General features: G+C 35.8%; 2 protein-coding genes across 6 annotated transcripts in view; one reads left to right on the forward strand and one right to left on the reverse strand.

Moving 5' to 3' along the window:
• Window positions 1-7,549, forward strand: part of LOC113231931 (myosin heavy chain 95F) — a 40,796-nt gene extending 33,247 nt beyond the window's left edge. The window contains exons 17-21 of the mRNA XM_026466478.1: window positions 2,575-2,695; window positions 3,710-3,827; window positions 4,372-4,578; window positions 4,845-4,996; window positions 5,276-7,549. Of these exons, the coding sequence (XP_026322263.1) occupies window positions 2,575-2,695; window positions 3,710-3,827; window positions 4,372-4,578; window positions 4,845-4,996 (598 nt within the window). The 3' untranslated portion in view covers window positions 5,276-7,549. The remainder of the gene's footprint in view (window positions 1-2,574; window positions 2,696-3,709; window positions 3,828-4,371; window positions 4,579-4,844; window positions 4,997-5,275) is intronic.
• Window positions 7,550-10,959: 3,410 nt separating this feature from the next.
• Window positions 10,960-18,358, reverse strand: LOC113231939 (carbonic anhydrase 2-like). 5 transcript variants are annotated; one of them, XM_026466488.1, is made up of 7 exons: window positions 18,151-18,174; window positions 17,274-17,438; window positions 16,958-17,123; window positions 16,553-16,713; window positions 14,703-14,789; window positions 11,990-12,217; window positions 10,960-11,484 (listed from the first exon to the last, which is right to left on the reverse strand). In XM_026466488.1, exons 3-7 carry the CDS (start codon window positions 17,028-17,030, stop codon window positions 11,167-11,169), a joined length of 867 nt encoding a protein of 288 aa, XP_026322273.1. In that variant the 5' UTR covers window positions 17,031-17,123; window positions 17,274-17,438; window positions 18,151-18,174; the 3' UTR covers window positions 10,960-11,166. The 5 variants fall into 5 exon arrangements, with proteins under 5 accessions (XP_026322273.1, XP_026322272.1, XP_026322275.1 ...); XM_026466487.1 differs by lacking the exon at window positions 17,274-17,438 and having other exon boundaries at window positions 18,151-18,262; XM_026466490.1 differs by lacking the exon at window positions 18,151-18,174 and having other exon boundaries at window positions 17,331-17,438.
• Between the last annotated feature and the right edge of the window lie 238 nt (window positions 18,359-18,596).

An 18,596-nucleotide genomic window follows, 5' to 3' on the forward strand; every position in this document is an offset into this window, starting at 1 on the left:
TATTTGCGTGTACTAAAACCTTATGCGTATTTTAGTTACAAACGTGTGCGTGTAAAAGTCAGCTACCCTAGTTCTCGAAGAAATTGCTTTAAATGCCGTTTCCATATACTCCATGGTTAACCCTAATTATAGCAAGTATAAAGCAATGCCTATATATATTCAATATTCCGCTAGTTATGAATCATAATGTCGATATCAATTAAATGTCACATCTCTTTCTGTAGATTGTCAACTTTTTGCTTTTGTTCTAAGAAGTTTATGTTCATAGGATTCTTAGCTTTGTGTGACTAGTAATAATAAAACCTTATTAGATAAGTTTAAACTTTTTTACCAAACTAAAAGTACTGATTGCCCCACTTTGAGAAATTAGAAATCCCACTAAGGTGGAGAGGTGCGGATCGGAAATCGGGTGTTCGGCACAGTCGAGGAGTGACGAAAGAACATGTAGGACGTCAATAGTTAGTGAGTAATAATATTATGTAATTGGTGTGTTACTGGTGCCTCAATAAACGGCATTGAGGAAATACTTGGACGTTTACCTTTATACCTGAGGTACCCCAATCTGTGGTACTTGTGAGTGTTGTGTAGAGTAGCATACAATACAAATAATTGCCTCCGTGGCCGAACGGTTACCATGCCGGACTGCCGCGCAGAGGTCCTAGGTTCGATTCCCGGGCCGGGAGAAATATTTGTATGGCCTACATTTACTTCTCTCGTGAGTTTGGGTGTAAGTTGTGTTTGTCTATGTATGTGTCCATGGCACCCGCGACACAGGGTTTCCCTAGTGCGGGGCTATATTGAGTGTGTGCGTTATTATTATTATTATAATTTTAAAGCCAAGTGCACTTTTGATAATAGGGCCCCAATTCTACTAATTTTCTTGAAACCACGTGTCTTCAGATTATATTATCCAGATTGTTTCAGCTTATATCATTAATCATTAATTTGTTTTATCGGTTTTATTTCAATTTTCTTAAGCTGTATAAACTTTATTTTTCTTCTTTCTTTATTATTAGAATAATGGCAATATTTGTTATTTTGCTAAAACCTAGTTGCAACCATGCCATTGACCTACCATGCAATGGTAGTTGGGTCTCAATTAGAGGACGTTAAAAAATAAGCAGTTTTTTCTATTTCAACGGTTAACAACTACAAAAGTTAAACACCGTATGTTTTCAAACGTTTTTAAACGCCAATGAACAAAATGTTAATATAGTAATGTTATAAAATATAACTCGTTTTTTACAAAAAAGCTTACTTATCTTAAAACCTTTAGTGGTCTACTTTGCGTTTCGCTGTCAACACAACAAAGTTGCAAACTTTTTTAACATAAAAGTCTATGCACTTAAACGTTTTCTAAACGATTTTGTTAGCTTCAAACTAAAAAGCGTTTATGTGAAAAAGCGTTTAAAAAAGCACGCTTTTTTAAAAAAAGCATAACGTTTAAACGTTTAAAAAAATAAGCAGTTTTTCGCGTCTCTAGTCTCAATAGAGAGTCAGTGGTATGGCAGTGATGGCATTCATTCATTCACTCACTAACGACCGATTTGCTTTTATTGAATATTGCTATTATTTGATTGAATATTTTGTTTTGCTGTATTAAAATGGAAAACACTGAGTAGATGATCACTACGACACTGCCACTTTCGAATGTATGCTGCATGCGGGTTGACTGCCTTCCAACTGCAAATGTGTAGTTTCTGCGTAGTTCCATTGCAGTTTGCTGATATAAGATGCTGATGGCAGTTGTAACGCTGTTGCGCTTGCTTACAACCATCGAAACTGCTTCCGAACTGCACATTGGCCGTTACAACGCAGACCAACTGAATAAATCTTTTTGACGACACGACCCTACATTAAGATTTTTATAGTCATTAGTAGTCATATTATTTACATACCACGTTGGTTATAGGATTATGCACAGTCAGGTTCAAAGGCGCACTTAAGAACTATTTTCAATTTGAATCTAAATGACTGCAGTTCATTAACTTAATGTAGGTTTTTGTCAAATTGCAGACATTTTGAACAATGTTTACGTATAGATAAAAAATACCACTTTAGACATAGATACTAAGTTCCACGCTTCATTCTGATGCTAATTACACATGAATAAGAATTATTTTTGGAGTAAAGTAGCTCTGCAAGTCTTATGAGTAGTATTGAAAGAGGACAATTCTATACTAATTCCGCTAATGAACTAACGCTTGATTCTTTCTGCACAATTGTTTTACTAAATAGAGGTTTATTGGTCGTAATGAGTAACAACTTGTTATTTTTTCCACTTTCTATTATGTGTACTAAAATTATGTTTATACGAGGTGTATGGGACAACCTATTACAGATTGTCATATCTGTCCACAATTCGAAAATGAAAAAAATATTTTTTTTTAGAAATTTTTAAATGCACGACAATTATGAACGATTGATACTGTAATCATTAAAAAAAACTTGAGACTAGTCTTTACTAACATTATAGTAAGGAGCTTCACCGTACTGACACAGTATATCGTAGATTAGTCGGTTCGAAAGTAAGAATTTCCAGATATTTTGCTAAGTAAATAAGTATATTTGTAGGTCGGAACGTGTTAGAATGCAACAGGCGATGCAAGGCAAACAGAAGTACGACCTGTCCAAGTGGAAGTATTCAGAACTCCGCGACACTATCAATACGTCCTGTGATATTGAACTGCTTGAGGTAAGACGGAAGAATTTGCCAAAAAAGGCCAACGGAGATGTAACTTGAGATACAGAGTAGTCTGTATCTCAAGTTACAACTGTCAATTTCCAACACCCATTCCCAAGCTTTGAAGTTAGACGGGGTTATTTGTTAAGCAATAAACGTTTTTGTAACTCCACTTATGCCATTCTTCTGTGCGGGTGCGAATTACGAAAACGAAAGTTAAGTTTTTGTTGTACTATCTGACACTTTTTAGATCTGTATTTGGTAGTAAATTTAGACGTGCAAGCACAGAGTTATCACAGTTTCGAGCGATCTATTTAAAAAAATGTGTATTTGTACGAAACTAAAATCTGATGAAATATTAAAAAACCATGGAATGAAAGTTGTTGTTTATGACATTAGTAATGTAATCTTGCAATATGTCCCCTGATAAGTTAAAATGATACCAATGTCGCCAGGTCCATTTGTGACGACGTGACCGCCTTACATCGTAATTCCACCTTTTTTATCGCCTTTTCTCTGGTTCTTGGCCACACGTTTTCAAATTTTGAATCGTTCTTTAATTCCTTTGCCTCACCATTCTCATTTTGTTTCGTCCCGTCGTAACCCCCAGCTCAATCGCTGTAGCGTCAGTTCGGCTGTAATTTTTAATTAGGTCTAATTTTGATCCTTTTACCAGTTCTGAACCTAAATCATGTGCCAATTTTAATGTTAATACCAATCTGAAATTCTGTATAACTCGGCTCTTTCAGGGTAAGTCTGCCTCACGTCTAGTATTTAGTATACCTTTTCTTGTTAACTATAGAACATAGAAAAATAGTAACTATGGAATAAATTTTTGTGGACCGAAGTATCCTATTTTATTGCCGTGATCCTAGTCACGGCACATTAGTGGTGCACAGCCTTTTCACATTTTAGTGTTATAAACCACTGAAACGTAACACAGCCGCTAATGTAGGCTTCCAGACGATTAGTTTTTGCAATAAGTCGTAATTAGTGCATATTTTCCAATGTTAACTTGTATATTAGGCATGCCGTCACGAGTTCCACCGAAGGCTGAAGGTCTACCACGCGTGGAAGGCCAAGAATGCGCGCAAAACTACAATGGCTGACCAGGAGCGTGCACCGCAGTCTATTATGGATGCTGGTAATTAATACATTTATCGATTATGTAAAAACATTACTCACACGTACCTACTCGATTACGTAAAAAACTTTACTTATCAATGTAGATTGTTAAGCAGGGGTCTTGAGAAAGTTGCCGCCGCAGTTCTTATCACTGTAATTCTACAGGCGAACGTTGCGGCAATCCCAAGCAGTTTTTCAACTCTATTTATCTAGCGGCTTAGCTCATTATTGATTGATCAATACATCAAGAAAACAGTTTCTTTTTATAAAAACTGCATCCTATTCCACCCAATTCCGATAGGCCGATCAGAATTGACGCTATCAGCGCAAAAGTGGTGTAAGCCACATTTAATTCTTTTTCTACAATATTACTTTAAATGATACTAAAGTACATAATTATTTCATATTTTTAATCCATTTTCATGTTTAAAATATACGTATTTCATTATTAATTTTTTATACCTGAAAATAGCATCCAATACATCGCCATATAGGTACGATCGAAATATGGGTTAGACCACTTTTGCGCTAATAGCCTCGATTAACAATAGTATCAATTCCAGCAAAAACTCCTCGCGTGACTCAAAAGAGCGAGATCCTCGGCGCTCGCCACCGGTACTTCCGCATCCCATTCGTGCGACCCTCAGCGACCGGCGGCGCGACTGACTCGCCGGACCGCCGTGGTTGGTGGTACGCACATTTCGATGGACAGTACGTGGCACGCCAGATGGAGCTGCATCCCGACAAGACGCCGGTGCTGCTGCAATCTGGTGAGTGCCGATACCATGGACACTAATAAGTCAATTTTTAATATCGACTGTCGTCTGTCGCCCAAAATACCTTCCTTTAATCCGCGGGTATGTTTTAATTGCTGTGCTGCTTTGCTTGTAATTAAGTGTAATGCACTTTTGTTTGGAACACAAGTACAATAATTTTGAACATTTAAAATATGATCCCTCATAAAATTACACTTTAAGGAACTAGTACTTTTAAATGACAAATTATAATGTTATGAAATAATATAATATCGTTTTAGGAGTCGACGACATGCAAATGTGCGAGCTGAGCCTGGATGAAACCGGGCTAACGCGTAAGCGCGGCGCTGAGATCCTCGAACACGAATTCGAGCACGAATGGGCCAGTCACGGCGGCGCGCCGTACGTGTCGTCTGAGCTGCGCAAGCGCTAGGTAACAAGTATTATTTTACGTAATAAACAATTTCAGCGAAACCGCGATACGCCGTGGTCTCTGTGGTGTCAAGTGCACACTAAATTCGCCACTGCCTATCCGCCAGTAGTAATTCAAGTTTTCTAAAATAATATAAATGAGATTGCTTCAAAGTTGGTGGTTTTTACTGCAAAATTTGTGCAGAATGACAGCGTGAAATAAAAGCGAAAGCATTGCCACCGCACCGCAACTTACACTAGTTTAATTGTTTTATTAACAACTTTGATTAATCTGTTACAGATATGAATATTCCTAGGACTACAACAAGAACACAGACACAATAACGCATCTTAGTGCTTTCAACGTGCCTTCGACGTTTTTAGGTGTATTAGTGCAATATATTATGTAAATTAATTAAATAACTACAAATTACATAAGTAAAGATTGTAATTAAGATAAAATCAACAGTTTGCATGGAGGTTGATAGAGAGAGAATGAGAGACAGAGATTTAATAATATGAGAATCAAAAGATGCCATTCACTATCGGACAGTTTATCGTTTCAGAAAGTATTTAATTCGTTTTGGTATTACTAGGCCTTGCTCTTGTGTCTAGGTATAAATATCATAATCTACCGCACTGCTCTGTTCAGTGTGATATAAATGAGCACTTGCGCTTTAACTTTAGATTCATTTCCACACAATCGACGCTGAAATTTGAGACATTCGACTACCTCAGGGATTAAACATTGAGTACACGATATTTCGGAATTAATTCAACATATTCCTCAGTTTTGTGTAATACAGGGTATTCCCTAGATTTAATCGGTACGTGATTATTTGCTGCCTACAAAAAAACTACATACTTCCAAGGACCAATAACTCAAAAGGACAGCCAATCTGCGTAGGTACTACAGATCGTAACTTTGAAAAAGGTTTTCGTTTTATATATGTAGATGGCATCGATCATTAGTCTGGAAGTTTGGAAGTAGTTTTTATGAAGTAAATGGCCGTGGATATAGTTTAATTCCCCTTTTATATGAAATATAAGGAGTTTAATTCCCCTTTTATATGAAATATAAGGAGTCAGTTTTTTTCTTTGTACGATATTGTTCAAATATTGACCATGAGTTAAAATTATTTTCTGATCTTTGAGAAATATATGGACGTTTCTTCTCTGATCTGGTCTTTGATGAATGTACCAATAGATGGCATTGTGTGTTACAAACTAATTTATAAATTAATGCTTGCTAATATGTGTAGGTGGCGCTAATCCTCAACAATCTGAAATAAGCGCCATCTAGTTGATTTGTTGAGTTATTGGTCCAAGAAGGCGGTTATTATACGCTGCGGCGGGGCTGGTTGAATCGGCGACACGCGTCACTACGACTGTCTAAAATCGTCTTCCAGCATTACACGAACTAGTAATGCGATGCGACAGTTTTGTCGACAACACAGGATCGGGCCACGATACTATACCATGACAGGCCAGAGAAAAGGCCAATATATGATATTATACTAGATCACAATTCCTTCCCATGATTACATCTCTGTCGCTCATCATGTAGGTTAGAAACGGCATATCTAACATTTTATAGAATATTTATTCATCGAAATTTTTTAACTTTTTCGATCTCTTTGTCTTTTTACAAATTGTAATTTTAATATTATGTAACTAGGGGTAAGCACATTATTTATTACCTTATGGCATTTTGTAACTTCTATCGCATGAAGTGACTAATGAACGTGACGACGCCTTTGCAACACATAAGGTATTGGCTCTATAAAAAGATGCCAAGATGCCGTTAGGTTAACAATGTTCCTACCTATAATCTATACAGCACTCTATAAATAGTAGAAATAGTAACAACATTGTAAGGTAACGAGTTTATTTAATGGATATTCACTTTTAGCAACTTTTATATTTATTTTAAAAAAGTATGGAGAAAAAAATTAACTGTGATTGATTTATTGCTAACAAAAATGGAGTTGTTTACGTTTTTTTGCTTATGAAGTTACTATGTTTTAAAGATAATTATGATTTTTATACACTTAGATTTAATTACTTCTTATTTAATGCATTACGCTGAACTTTGTTACAATAATACTGATACACTAAAAATCCGGAGTTTCTTCTATACTAATACTGAGGCGATCGTCAATTATTTAATTACATTTTGTATTCTGCTGTATGGGCTCTTGAAAATATTAAGTTGTTTTTGATGTTCGATTTCCCACTAGATGGCGGAACGAACACATCTGAGAGTTCGAAGTAACTACTTCGGTACATTGGGCGGTCAACGTGTTCACGATCATGAAAATTAAAACTATAAATTGTTAACGTTTTAATTTGTAGAAGACTTGCCTCTGTTATAAAAAAAAATTGAGCTAATGAATTGTGATGACAACTCTAAAAGTATTTATATACATTCCTATTATCAAATAAAGACTGGTGAAAGCTTATATCAATATAATTACAACAGTATTTTATACAATAATGATAATTCTTATAGTATTTTGAAGACATTCCTTTTAAAACACAGTTTTGCATTATGTATGTCGAACTCCAGACAGTGATACGATAACAAACTTCTATGTGTAGGTTTTAGATAAAATAAGAGAAAAAAGTAGAAATATATAAAAAAAGAGTGAATTAATAAATATTTGTAGACAAAAAATCATAGCGCGATAAAGTTATTATGTACTACGTTATGTATTGAGAGCAGTTAATTTTTAGAAGCGTATTGTGTAATGATAAAGTACAACGTAGTAAAGCAAGTGCCTTACGTCAGTGCCGCTAGTACATAATCACTTTTTGTATCATGTTCATGCTTTACCAAATAAAAGTATTAAAAATACACTTTATTTTATTTTAAAAAGTAAACAAAATAAACCAACACATAACAACAAGAAAGTTCGTCCTTTTATAATTTTTTTTTTATGATACAAAATGACGGGACGAACAAGCCGCGCTCTTAGTGGTAAGAGATACGCCTGTCTATAACTGTTGCAGTGTCACTAAGAGCTTTAAATTACAAAGATCTGAGGGGCACTACCCCCTTGCGCTCGTCACCTTGAGACAAGTTGACAAGTCCTGTGCCTATAATCCCATATCTAAATCACTGAATTTCACAAAAATGCTGTTTTAATGTGAACAGCCCTATTTTATTTACTAATATAATAACGAGAATGGAACTAGCTCTTATACCTAGTTTGCAATCACTTCCGAGAAGTCGGGTACAATGTCTACCTTAGGTCCCTCCGAAGCAGCCGCAACGTAGTAACTATTAAGTAATCTGTGTTTCAGTGTAGCACGCGACAGATTATCAAAAAGTCAAAACATTTAATGGTAATAATGATAGAAATCTTTGCTTCAGTAGTATTTCGGTAGTCTGTTGGTGAAGGACTATCGTGAAGTTAATAATTAAATTATCTATTTTAAATAAAGTGCACCGTGTGCATAAATACGTAAGTAAATACGTTTCCTGTGCCGTGGGAGTCTAATGGTTTGTGACTTGCTGCCTCTCAAGCAGTAACCGTGAGTTCGAACCCGGACTCGAACTCGCACCTCTGAGTTTTTCGGAATTTGTGTGTAAATCTTAATTTGAAATTTATCTTAAGCTTTTCGATGAAGAGAATGAGATGAAACGTGTGCGTCGAAGAAAGATTAACAATTCCCGGAAAACGCGTGAAATCCCCAACCTGCATTGGACCAGCGCGTGGCGGACTATGGCTTAAACCATCGCCTGAATGGAGAACCGTGCCCAGCAGTGGAACCTATAAATGGGTTGATGACGTAGTACGTTTCCCAAACAGTAGAAAGCGCTAATAATATTGCAAATACCATCGAAACTGAATAGTTTAAAATACTTGCGTATTTTGTAACATGACTAATAAATATAATTCAAATCCAATATCAATCACAATTACTGTGACATATTATATTCCTCAACAATCACATCATCATCAACCACTTTTTACGCCCCACTGCTGGGCACGAGTTTTTACTTAGCCGAGGGTTTCGGTTATAGTCCGCCACCCTGATCCAATGCGGGTTGGGGACTTCACACGTTTTCCGTGGGTTATGAACCTTCTTCAACGTGCGGTCTTCAATATGCGGTTTTTATATCTTATCTATTTCAGTTTTATTGTTATGCAAAATCAGAGTACCTAATTGTCTATATTACTACACGAGGTCAGAGGAGATAGTGGAGTATATCACATTGTGACGATGCGACTTCCTCCATCGTCATCCCGCCTTTTTATCACCTTTGCTCTGGTTCCTGGCCACTTATTTTCAAATTTTGAATCGTCCTTTAATTCCTTTGCCTCCTCATTCTCACTTTGTTTCGTCGTCATTCTCTACTTAATGTCTGAAGCGAGCACTCCTGCTCGTCTTCACGACTAGTTTTCATCCGTTTACCAGTTTCCAATTTAAATCATGTAACCTATCTAATATCTTCAAAATCGAGTAACGTAACTAATATTTCTAAAATACGGCCCGTTCGGATAAGTTTTGTAATATTTAAGTAAGGGTGTGTTTTTTAATATTGTACCTTTTTTTTACACTATTTTTATTGTCACAGCCTTTTTTCTTTCTTCACCTTTACTTTATACAATAAATTCATGTAGACCGAGTAAATAATTTATTATTATTGCTCCCTATTGGCGTTTTACAACCTTTTCAACGTTAAAAATCAAATACACCCTGAGGGTCGAACGTTTGGAATCCCACTATAATGTGAATTTTATTTCGTTTTTAGTGATATTGCCGACTCAACGTCTGTCGACCTTCATGAAGGGTGAGTTTTGGCTGAAGGGTATTATATATCGGCGATTCCGCGGCCGGTTACCTGACACCAGATTGCGCCACACTTCGCCGACAAGTGCAATTAGTGTTTACATTATATTGTATGTATGTTGGTCAATAAGAAATATTTTATATGGGTCATGTGGCCTGAATTAAATGAATAAATAAAATTAAAAAAGTCGGGGTCTAGCAATGTATCGTTTATGAAGTACAGTTTATGAAGATTTTTTTGCTTATTACAACAACTAATCAACATCTTGTGGCGTGATAATAAAGCAGATTTTATTTAAATTATTAACTCTCTAGTACTTCGAAATTCGACTCAATATCGAATTCTTAGGTTTTCGCGATAGCTACACATTGGATATGAAACGTAGTCAGCCATATCTACAAACTTGAAATTGACACGTACTGAAAGTGGAAATGCAATTGCAAGATGTCTTTGATATTTGCAACACCGAAGAATTGTATTGTTATTATGCAAAGTTCTCCTTTCGTAGCGGGCGTAGCACTCAGAAGTTATTTGCCTTTAAATTTACTTTTAAATTCTGTTAGTAGCTTCGCACAAATATAAAATTTTTATATCAGTGCGCTGAAGAAATTAATGTATAAAATAGCGTGGTTTGGTAAAAAAAAGCCAGTATCAGTAATAATATATATCTTCAATATCTGCTAAAGTGCATAAAATTTGTGTAGAACGACTTTTCAATATACCGGCTTTAAAAATAATAGTATATTCGGCAGTAAAATGAATGGCTTACCTGTACTACATTACTTGACATCATTTTAAGCTTCCTTACAGATCAGTCATTACAGACCTATTATTTTCGATAAAAATTCCAAATAATACCTTTAGTTTTTTGGCACCAATAATTATTGTTGAATCGTTTATTCTTTTTTGTCGGAAGTAACGGAATTTTTTATAAATTTTTTTATTTCTTTTTATAACATCAAGTGATGGGACGATCAAGTTGTGCGCCTGATGGTAAGCTACACGTCTGTCCATAATAGTTATGTGCCACTCAGAGCTTTAAATTGCTAAGATCTGAGGGGTACCTACTGCCACTGCGCCCGCCACTCTGAGACGTAAGTTGACAAGTGTCATTACAGAATTTCACCAGCCACCTTCAAAACCGGAACACAGTAATGCTGATATTGTTGCTTGACGGCAGAAATAGGTAAGGTGGCAGTACTACCCTGGACAAACTCTTTCACAAGGAGATCTACTGCTATTAAATTTCGAACTAAATTAAATGAATTCCGAAAGCATGCCAAAACATCCTCTAGTAGTAACAGATATGGTTTTAAAATGGTGGTGTAGTACCTAAGTAAATGAGTAAGGTGTCCTATTCGCATTATTTTTATTATTACGCCTTTGCACCATTATTTATCACTTGAATCTGTGATCATTTGCTTTTCATCACTTGTTCTCTGTGCTTTAGCATCATCATCTTTTTTCGTTTGCTCAGACATCATATACGCATTCTGCGGTGGTAACATCCACGGCTTCGTTGCATATTCTTGTGATAAAATAGATATCGAAGTCTCTGGTAAGGATTTTGGTAAAGGTAGGAGGGAGTTGTATTGACTCCAATGCGGAGAGATGAAGAAAACGGTTCTCTCTTCTTTAGCTTGCAGGGGCCTGAAGTTTCTTACAATTGGTTCATCATAAGGATCCCAGAGTTTATGAAATTGTTTCATCTGGAAAATATACTTAGAAGTAGAGATAAGAAATCGAAAATCCAGTTGTCTTTATCTGTAATTGTTGGTTGGTATAACATACGTGACCATAATCAAGAATCAAAGTTTGATAAATAAGTCGTGTCGGGTGTCGTGAATTAGTTGCAAAGAATAAAATTGTAATAATAATAATAATAACAACAATAACAACAACAACAACAACAACGACAACCACAACGACAACGAAAACGACAATAACAATACTAATAATAATTGTAATAATATTATTGATTCTGTATGCTAAGGTGGTCTTAAAGACACTCATTTTTTAAACTAGGTTAAATTGACACTGGAACCAACTATTTCACCATTTTCGACCTCGCTCCTCATAATTTATCTGTAGTCATGCCAAAAGACGCTTTTCACAAGAAGGATAATGTACTACTATAGCCAGTTGGCGTCGTCGTCATTTTGTGAGTTAAACTTCCAAAAGTACAGTACAAAAAAAGCAATACTGTATATGTACCTGATCTTCATCAGCCGATAGAACACATCTCGGAATAATCCATCTACAGACAAAGTCTTTACCCTTTGTAGTGTGCAATGTGCCCCAGTACAAGAAGTAATCTTCAAAAAACATCGGAATTAATTTGGACATTGGTCGTGGTCCGATACGAGTGTAATTTTTCGATTCTTGAACTCTTTTGAATCCTTCTATGACCCATTCTAGACGTGGATCGGGTTCTAAACCATGCTGAAAAGAAATAATTTATATAAGATTTTAGGAAATTCGTTTTTGCTTTCAGGGTAGCAAGACAAGCGCTTAAGTTGTGTTGTTCTTTGAACCACAGTTTCTACTTTGACTACTTACTCAAAAACTTTTTGTAGATTAACACTAGCCAAAAAGAGAGCACACCTCACTGGGCTGTCTCTCGCCTCATTCGATTATTATCGAGCACTTGCGTAATAATACGTAATTCATAACATTTTTAATTATTATACACAGTGTTGCGAAATTTGACTGAGCGATTCTACATAACGATATCATTAACTTTCCGTACAATTTTCACGTCAAATTGAATACTCGTTTTGTATATTGGGTATCTATAATATCTAAAAGGAAATTTGAAGTAGATATACAGCAAATCACTGTGCATTTGCAAGTTCTCTGATGCGGTCTACCCACTTCTTGACGCTTTTCTCGCCTCGAAGAATTTCTCCCAGTGGGCAAACATGCACCTCTTCTGGGAGAAATGCTTTTTAAATTCCCCGACTAAATTTACGTACTTGACCTACTTTAATTTCTTTAGATGCACGAGATTTTTCGCAAGTTGATAAAATTCAAGAAGAAAGAGAGAAAAAAGATAATTTATTGGATTCACTACGTAACGGACACTTTCTGTTATCAGCAATAGCGTTTAGTTTAATTTAGTTAATAGCTCTAATGTTCGTCAAAAATGCTAATCTTGCGTAGTATGACGAAACATAATTATTAATATTTCCGATAAAACTCGACATTTGAATGCTTTATAATAGAGTGGGTAAGTCCAAATCATCGCCTGTGGAGTAGATAAAGCTAGCAATGAAACGACAGATACGGTGCACGATCCCTTTTCTCTATATTGGCTAGCATGGCTAGAGTGATCCCAACAAATTTTACTCCAAACTCTTCAATAAAACGCCGTATTACTTGTAATTTATTTATATCAACCTAACGTCCATCCATCCATCAGTCCATCAATTAATAATTATAATCTCAAAATTAAGGTGCACGAAGGGAGCCTGCTTGGCGTGCTTGACGTGCTCTTGACCCTGTACAATTCCTTTCTTGTAGGTACGTCTGGCGCACCTTGGGCAATAATCGGCGAGTTCTTTACGCGGATTGGCAAATCCTTTTTCACTAAGATTGTAAGCATTACCATATTATGTCATACAATAAGAAGAAGAAGATCCAAATGCTTTTTACACAAATTCCTTTCAACAAATGCCTTTTACAGTTCTTCGCACGAACACGCACAACTTAACACTGTTTTAAAACTAGCTATTATTACCTTAATAGGTAGGGTATTTAAAAGCAATTTCTTTGGCTAGTGGAACCGACGATAAAATGTTCAAACCACTCATAACCAACCAGTCATCTATGTAGTGACACTTAATAGAATTAACTAATAAACTTTTAAGTACATAATTATTTACAATAAACCTATAAATACTTAATAATATTGTACTAAATAATTAATGAAAATCACTGTTCAATTTCACTCTTTACAGTTTTTTTTTTTTTTTTTTTTTTTTTATACCTGACAGGCAAATGACTACGTACACTTACTAACTACGAGTAGGTTACTGGTTTTAATTTTTGCTTTATCATTTAAAGTCTTGCCAGAATGTAGGTCTATACTTACAGAAATTCTTTATGTCAATATTGCTCTCAGAAAACGAATGCCTTTGTGTACCATTTCTTAGAGATATTTTTAAATTCAATCTTCACACAATTGTACTTTATAAAGACATTTATAGAGACATAAGTGTATACGTGTTTTTTTGTAGGTATTACTTATCGACATGGACTGGTGGTGTAATTGGATTTCAGGGTAAATGAAATACGTTCTTTTTTCGCACCTTTGTATTAGAGCAGAATCTCACAAAAGTAAGAATAGTTATTGCATAGCTAATAGCGTAATGGTGTTGCCACAAATATGTATTCTTAAATTACTTACTTTTTGGTGTCGCCAACAATATAAAAATATTTTTTACAACCACGTTGATTTTTCTAATTGCACTTAAAGCCATTAAATAATTCACATTTTGATTTAGCATTGAGTAGAAAAATTAACAATAGTCACAACATCACAACGAACAGTTCATTTAATACATTAGTAATAGATGAATAGTTACATTGCTCGGAGCTATTATTCTGTTGTTTTCAAAGCTAGTTAAGAATAGGTACATATAATCATGATAAACGCATATCGATAGAAAGAATATAAGACAAATTAAGTAGTAGATGTGTAATTATAATGTAGGTAATTTCTTCTATTGATAAACATTAATACCAAAAAACAATATAAGCGCCACCGGTTCAGAGTCAAAAATTACAGTCCATTAATCCTATTTTAATTAATAATATCAAACCTTATTCTACTTTTTTAAAGCATAAGTTAAAATAAATCTTTTATCTAAACTGTTTGTTTTACCTATTTTGTAGTAAAGTAGGTTGGAGTAATATGATAGCTTACCGTGATCAAATAACAAAATATGGCGACGCCATCTGGATGTTGGAAAGCTTCTTCTTGCGTTAAATATTCTGACCTGAAGAATGTTACCTGAAAATCATTACGCTATTTTAACTTCTGAAGAACCGGACTATCGAAATGTAGAATTGCACATGATCACTCGGTGATCTAATTAAGGGTATTTATAACAGACAGTAGTCTGTGTCTAAAGCACCGGCCTTTTACTCATATTCCTTAGTACTGGGTCAAGAGAACGGCATGGTTGACACTTCAAATTGAAATTCACGTCTAAGCCGTTTTACGACAAGAACGGTCGAAAGCCCAAAATGTCTGCTTGATGTGACTGTACAGTTACACAAACATAAAAAAAATAAGCCAAATATTTTAGACTCAAGAATTTTTTTTTATATTTATTAATTTATTATTTTTTACGTTCCCTTTGTTAGCGTAAATAACACCCTGAGTGTTCATGAAATAGAAGCACTACCCCATCTTTAATGTTACAAAGCAGACACGGGTTTAGGAGCACTTTAAATCTGCGCTTCAAGTACTCAAACTCATATCTTATATATCGAGTTCTTAGGTTTTCGCGATTGTTCCTATGTGTATAGGAAATGAAACTATTTTTCCGGATTTTAATGGGATCGGACTATTGGACCTGTATAGGGCCCGAAACGTTGGTTTGTTTGAAAAAATAAATATACGCGATTTAAATCCGGAAAAATAGTTTCATTTTATATCTTATAGTTATGAGTAATATACGTAAAAAGAGAAAAGATTCATGAAGTCACTATACGAAAATCTCGCGTTTTCAATGAAACTTTAAAGATCGTCTCCAGAAAGATTTTTTCGTGTAGTGACAATATTGACCCAGTATAATAAGACAAATATGATAACTCCATACAAACGTAACAGCGAGTCTTGTACGTGTGTACAGGCTGCCGGGCGTCGTGTACGGACGCACACATTTGCACAATCTCGCGGTGCATTCGCATTGCATAGCGCGAGTCGCCACGTGCGCCATTGATTTATAGATATGATCCAGTCGCTCAGTGTTTAAAAATAATATCAAATAGTAGACGTTTTTATTGTTTGTGTTTACATAGCAGATACATCACTCTCATACAAAATCGAAAATACCTACGCTGTCATAGCCTACTAGATCTGATATAATGACACCAGGCACTCACTACGAGGAAAAAGGAACCTAAGCACGCGCACAGAGAGGCGAAAATCATTTTGCCCGCCGTGTACAGTCGTGTGGAGCCGAATGCTCGTAAATGAAGACTACTTGTATGAGCGCTTGCGCCGACGTCGGAGTACTCAGCGGCAGGCATTTATCGCCTCCCCTAGTGAGACCAGCGGGCTCTGGACAGGGACTACGGAGCCTGCGGGGGCGGGTCGGAGGACAACCGACTCGGCCCTCCGTGGGCGCGGGAGCCCTGGCGTAAGCTGGGGCGGCCGGGCGGCGTCGTGGTGAATGTTCACTGATCCCACGGCGCCGACTCAACCGGCGAGAGGGAAACCCGGGTAGGTTTTAGTGGGGTAGGCCCTCCAGTCTGGAGGGAGAGTCCCCACATAACCCCTGAGTCTCCCCTGAGTCAGGGGTATCTATAAAGATTACCCGCAGTAAAAAAAAAAGGCACTTATCGCCTAACTCTGAGCGAGTGATGGAGCCCTGGTTTAGGCATGGGGTGCTTGTACATAGCGAAAACTGACATGCTATTGTACTGAGCGTTTCTGTTAATAGCCGCATATAAAATTTGTACAGGCACTGACCTACAAAGACACAATTATTAATTATATTTAAAGTCGGGCTTATCGGTCGAAAGAGTTAATTCATTAGAACAAACATGCATCTCTCCAGGATGTTTCCTATTGTCTACGATGTGATCGCTTCCTTCCATCAGGTTGGCTCCCCAATGAAAGTGTATTTGGGAGAAAACATGTTTCTCCAAAAACGGCCCGCCTTCAATGTAAGGGCGCTCCGTTCTCCATTTAGCTCCGATTAATGCTACAAATAAAATATATAAAATTTACAATAAGTACTACATTCTGTACACAAATATTGATTAATAATTTAATTTAGGTATATGTAATTTATTTTATATAAAAACCTGAACTTGTAGCAGTATGTTCGTATTACCTACTTACAAATTGAAGTTTATTTGTGTTTTTTAAGAAATATTTAACACTACTTACCTGTAAAACCAGTGTTAGTGAGTTTAACTTTGTGCGGATAAACATCGAAATTGTACCATTGGAGAGGTGGACAGGAGTATTTTTCTGAGCCGGTGATAGACACAGGTATTGGGGTCGGGAGGTGTCCATCTATCTCGCTGACATATTGAATCCATTCTTTTGTTCCATACGGCGGAATTTCCTTTGGTGGTGGTGGGGGTGGTGCTTCTACTTCTTCATCCTCTGCGATCGACAGGAAGTTTCTTGTTTAACAATAATGCTTAATCACAACCTAAAGTACCGTACGATATGTTGAACCCAGAAAATTAATTAACATTTTTTGTTAGTCTTTCATTGGGTGTACACATAATTATTTAATTACAAAATTCGTACACAGATTTGTATGATTTATCTATTAAATTCATGATTATCATTATCAAGAATTTTTACGTAAAGTGGACCGCACAAAGTTCAGTAGAAATCCCTTTCCGGTTTCTAAAGTTTGGTTTTCTTTTTTTGATATTTATTGATCAAACTCGACGATATTCACTAGACAATCTGGAAACGAATACAGTTGAGTTTAATGTACTTTCGTCACGTGCTCAAAATCTTGTAAATTTGGAAAAAAATGGAATAGAGAAATCGTGCAATTTTGACAGTACATTTCCCATGGACTCTGAATAAACCAAGGCAAAGGCTTCCTTGTATAAAAAAAAATAGCCACACAAATCGAATATTATTGAAACGAACATCAAATTACGAAAAGCACAATAGGCTCGCCCCGTGACCTGTAAGTCCTCTCTTATACGAATGTATTTTGTCTGTTTCACTTTGACGCGCAACTAAAACATTATGAAATTTGGTATGTAATAATGTCGAAGAAGAAAATTATTTATACACTTATTACCTTGTTTTAGTCATCCAATCGAAATTATAATCAAGCAATAGTGAATAAAATTATCCAACAAATCACGCTGGTAGTTCAGCAGTGCTGACTCTATCTACATATTTAAAATCGTTTCCCGTGGAGAGCTAATCAAAATAGTTATGTTGAGAACTTTAAACATGCCCCACACTGTGTTTGCAGACTTTACAGTACGTAAAAAGTATATAGAACAACAATGAAGTGTAAAGTTTCAGTACATATATTTAGTTTTGTAATCACTGCTTCAATGTTAAAGGAAAAAAATCATGATGTTGGTTATAATAGATTTGTGAGTCTACAGATGCACGTCGGAGATGATTTACAAAATTTTTAAGATTCACATACCAGCGCGGTAGACTAGGCCGATCTTGTCTTTAGAGGAGACACAGCAATGGGACGTATATGCGTGAATGATGATGATGACTATTCTTACCAATTACAGGCACAGGTATTGGCATTATTTATGATCCTAAAACCAATGTATATATATAAAATAATATAAATCACGAGTTCAGTGTTTCTCCTTCATCACACTAATAATTTTATGTTCGCTCCAAATAGTTTTATTTTTTTTTAATTATTGTTTGTTTATTTACGTATTATCATGACACGTGATAAAATTTAAAATGAATTTGTCAACTTTTGACATGGAGTAGTAAAGTTCAGAAATTTTGGTGAAATCTAGTCACCCGAGACAATGAAGATTTGTTGCTTTCATTAAAATATAGTAATTAGAAAACAAATTTTGGAAGAGGGATAGTAATATATTTCCTAATTAAATAACAAAATCA

This window comes from Hyposmocoma kahamanoa, unplaced genomic scaffold (genome assembly GCF_003589595.1).
Source record: "Hyposmocoma kahamanoa isolate Upper Pololo Valley unplaced genomic scaffold, ASM358959v1 66, whole genome shotgun sequence".
NCBI classification, from domain to species: domain Eukaryota; kingdom Metazoa; phylum Arthropoda; class Insecta; order Lepidoptera; family Cosmopterigidae; genus Hyposmocoma; species Hyposmocoma kahamanoa.

Coding starts and splice junctions, on each gene's coding strand:
- LOC113231939 (XM_026466486.1), bottom strand. CDS start 18,263: ATGCCAATACCTGTGCCTGTAATTG. Junction 17,124..18,238: donor AATACCTGTGCCTGTAATTG/GTAAGAATAGTC, acceptor TGTCGATCGCAG/AGGATGAAGAAGTAGAAGCA. Junction 16,714..16,901: donor CACTAACACTGGTTTTACAG/GTAAGTAGTGTT, acceptor TTTTATTTGTAG/CATTAATCGGAGCTAAATGG.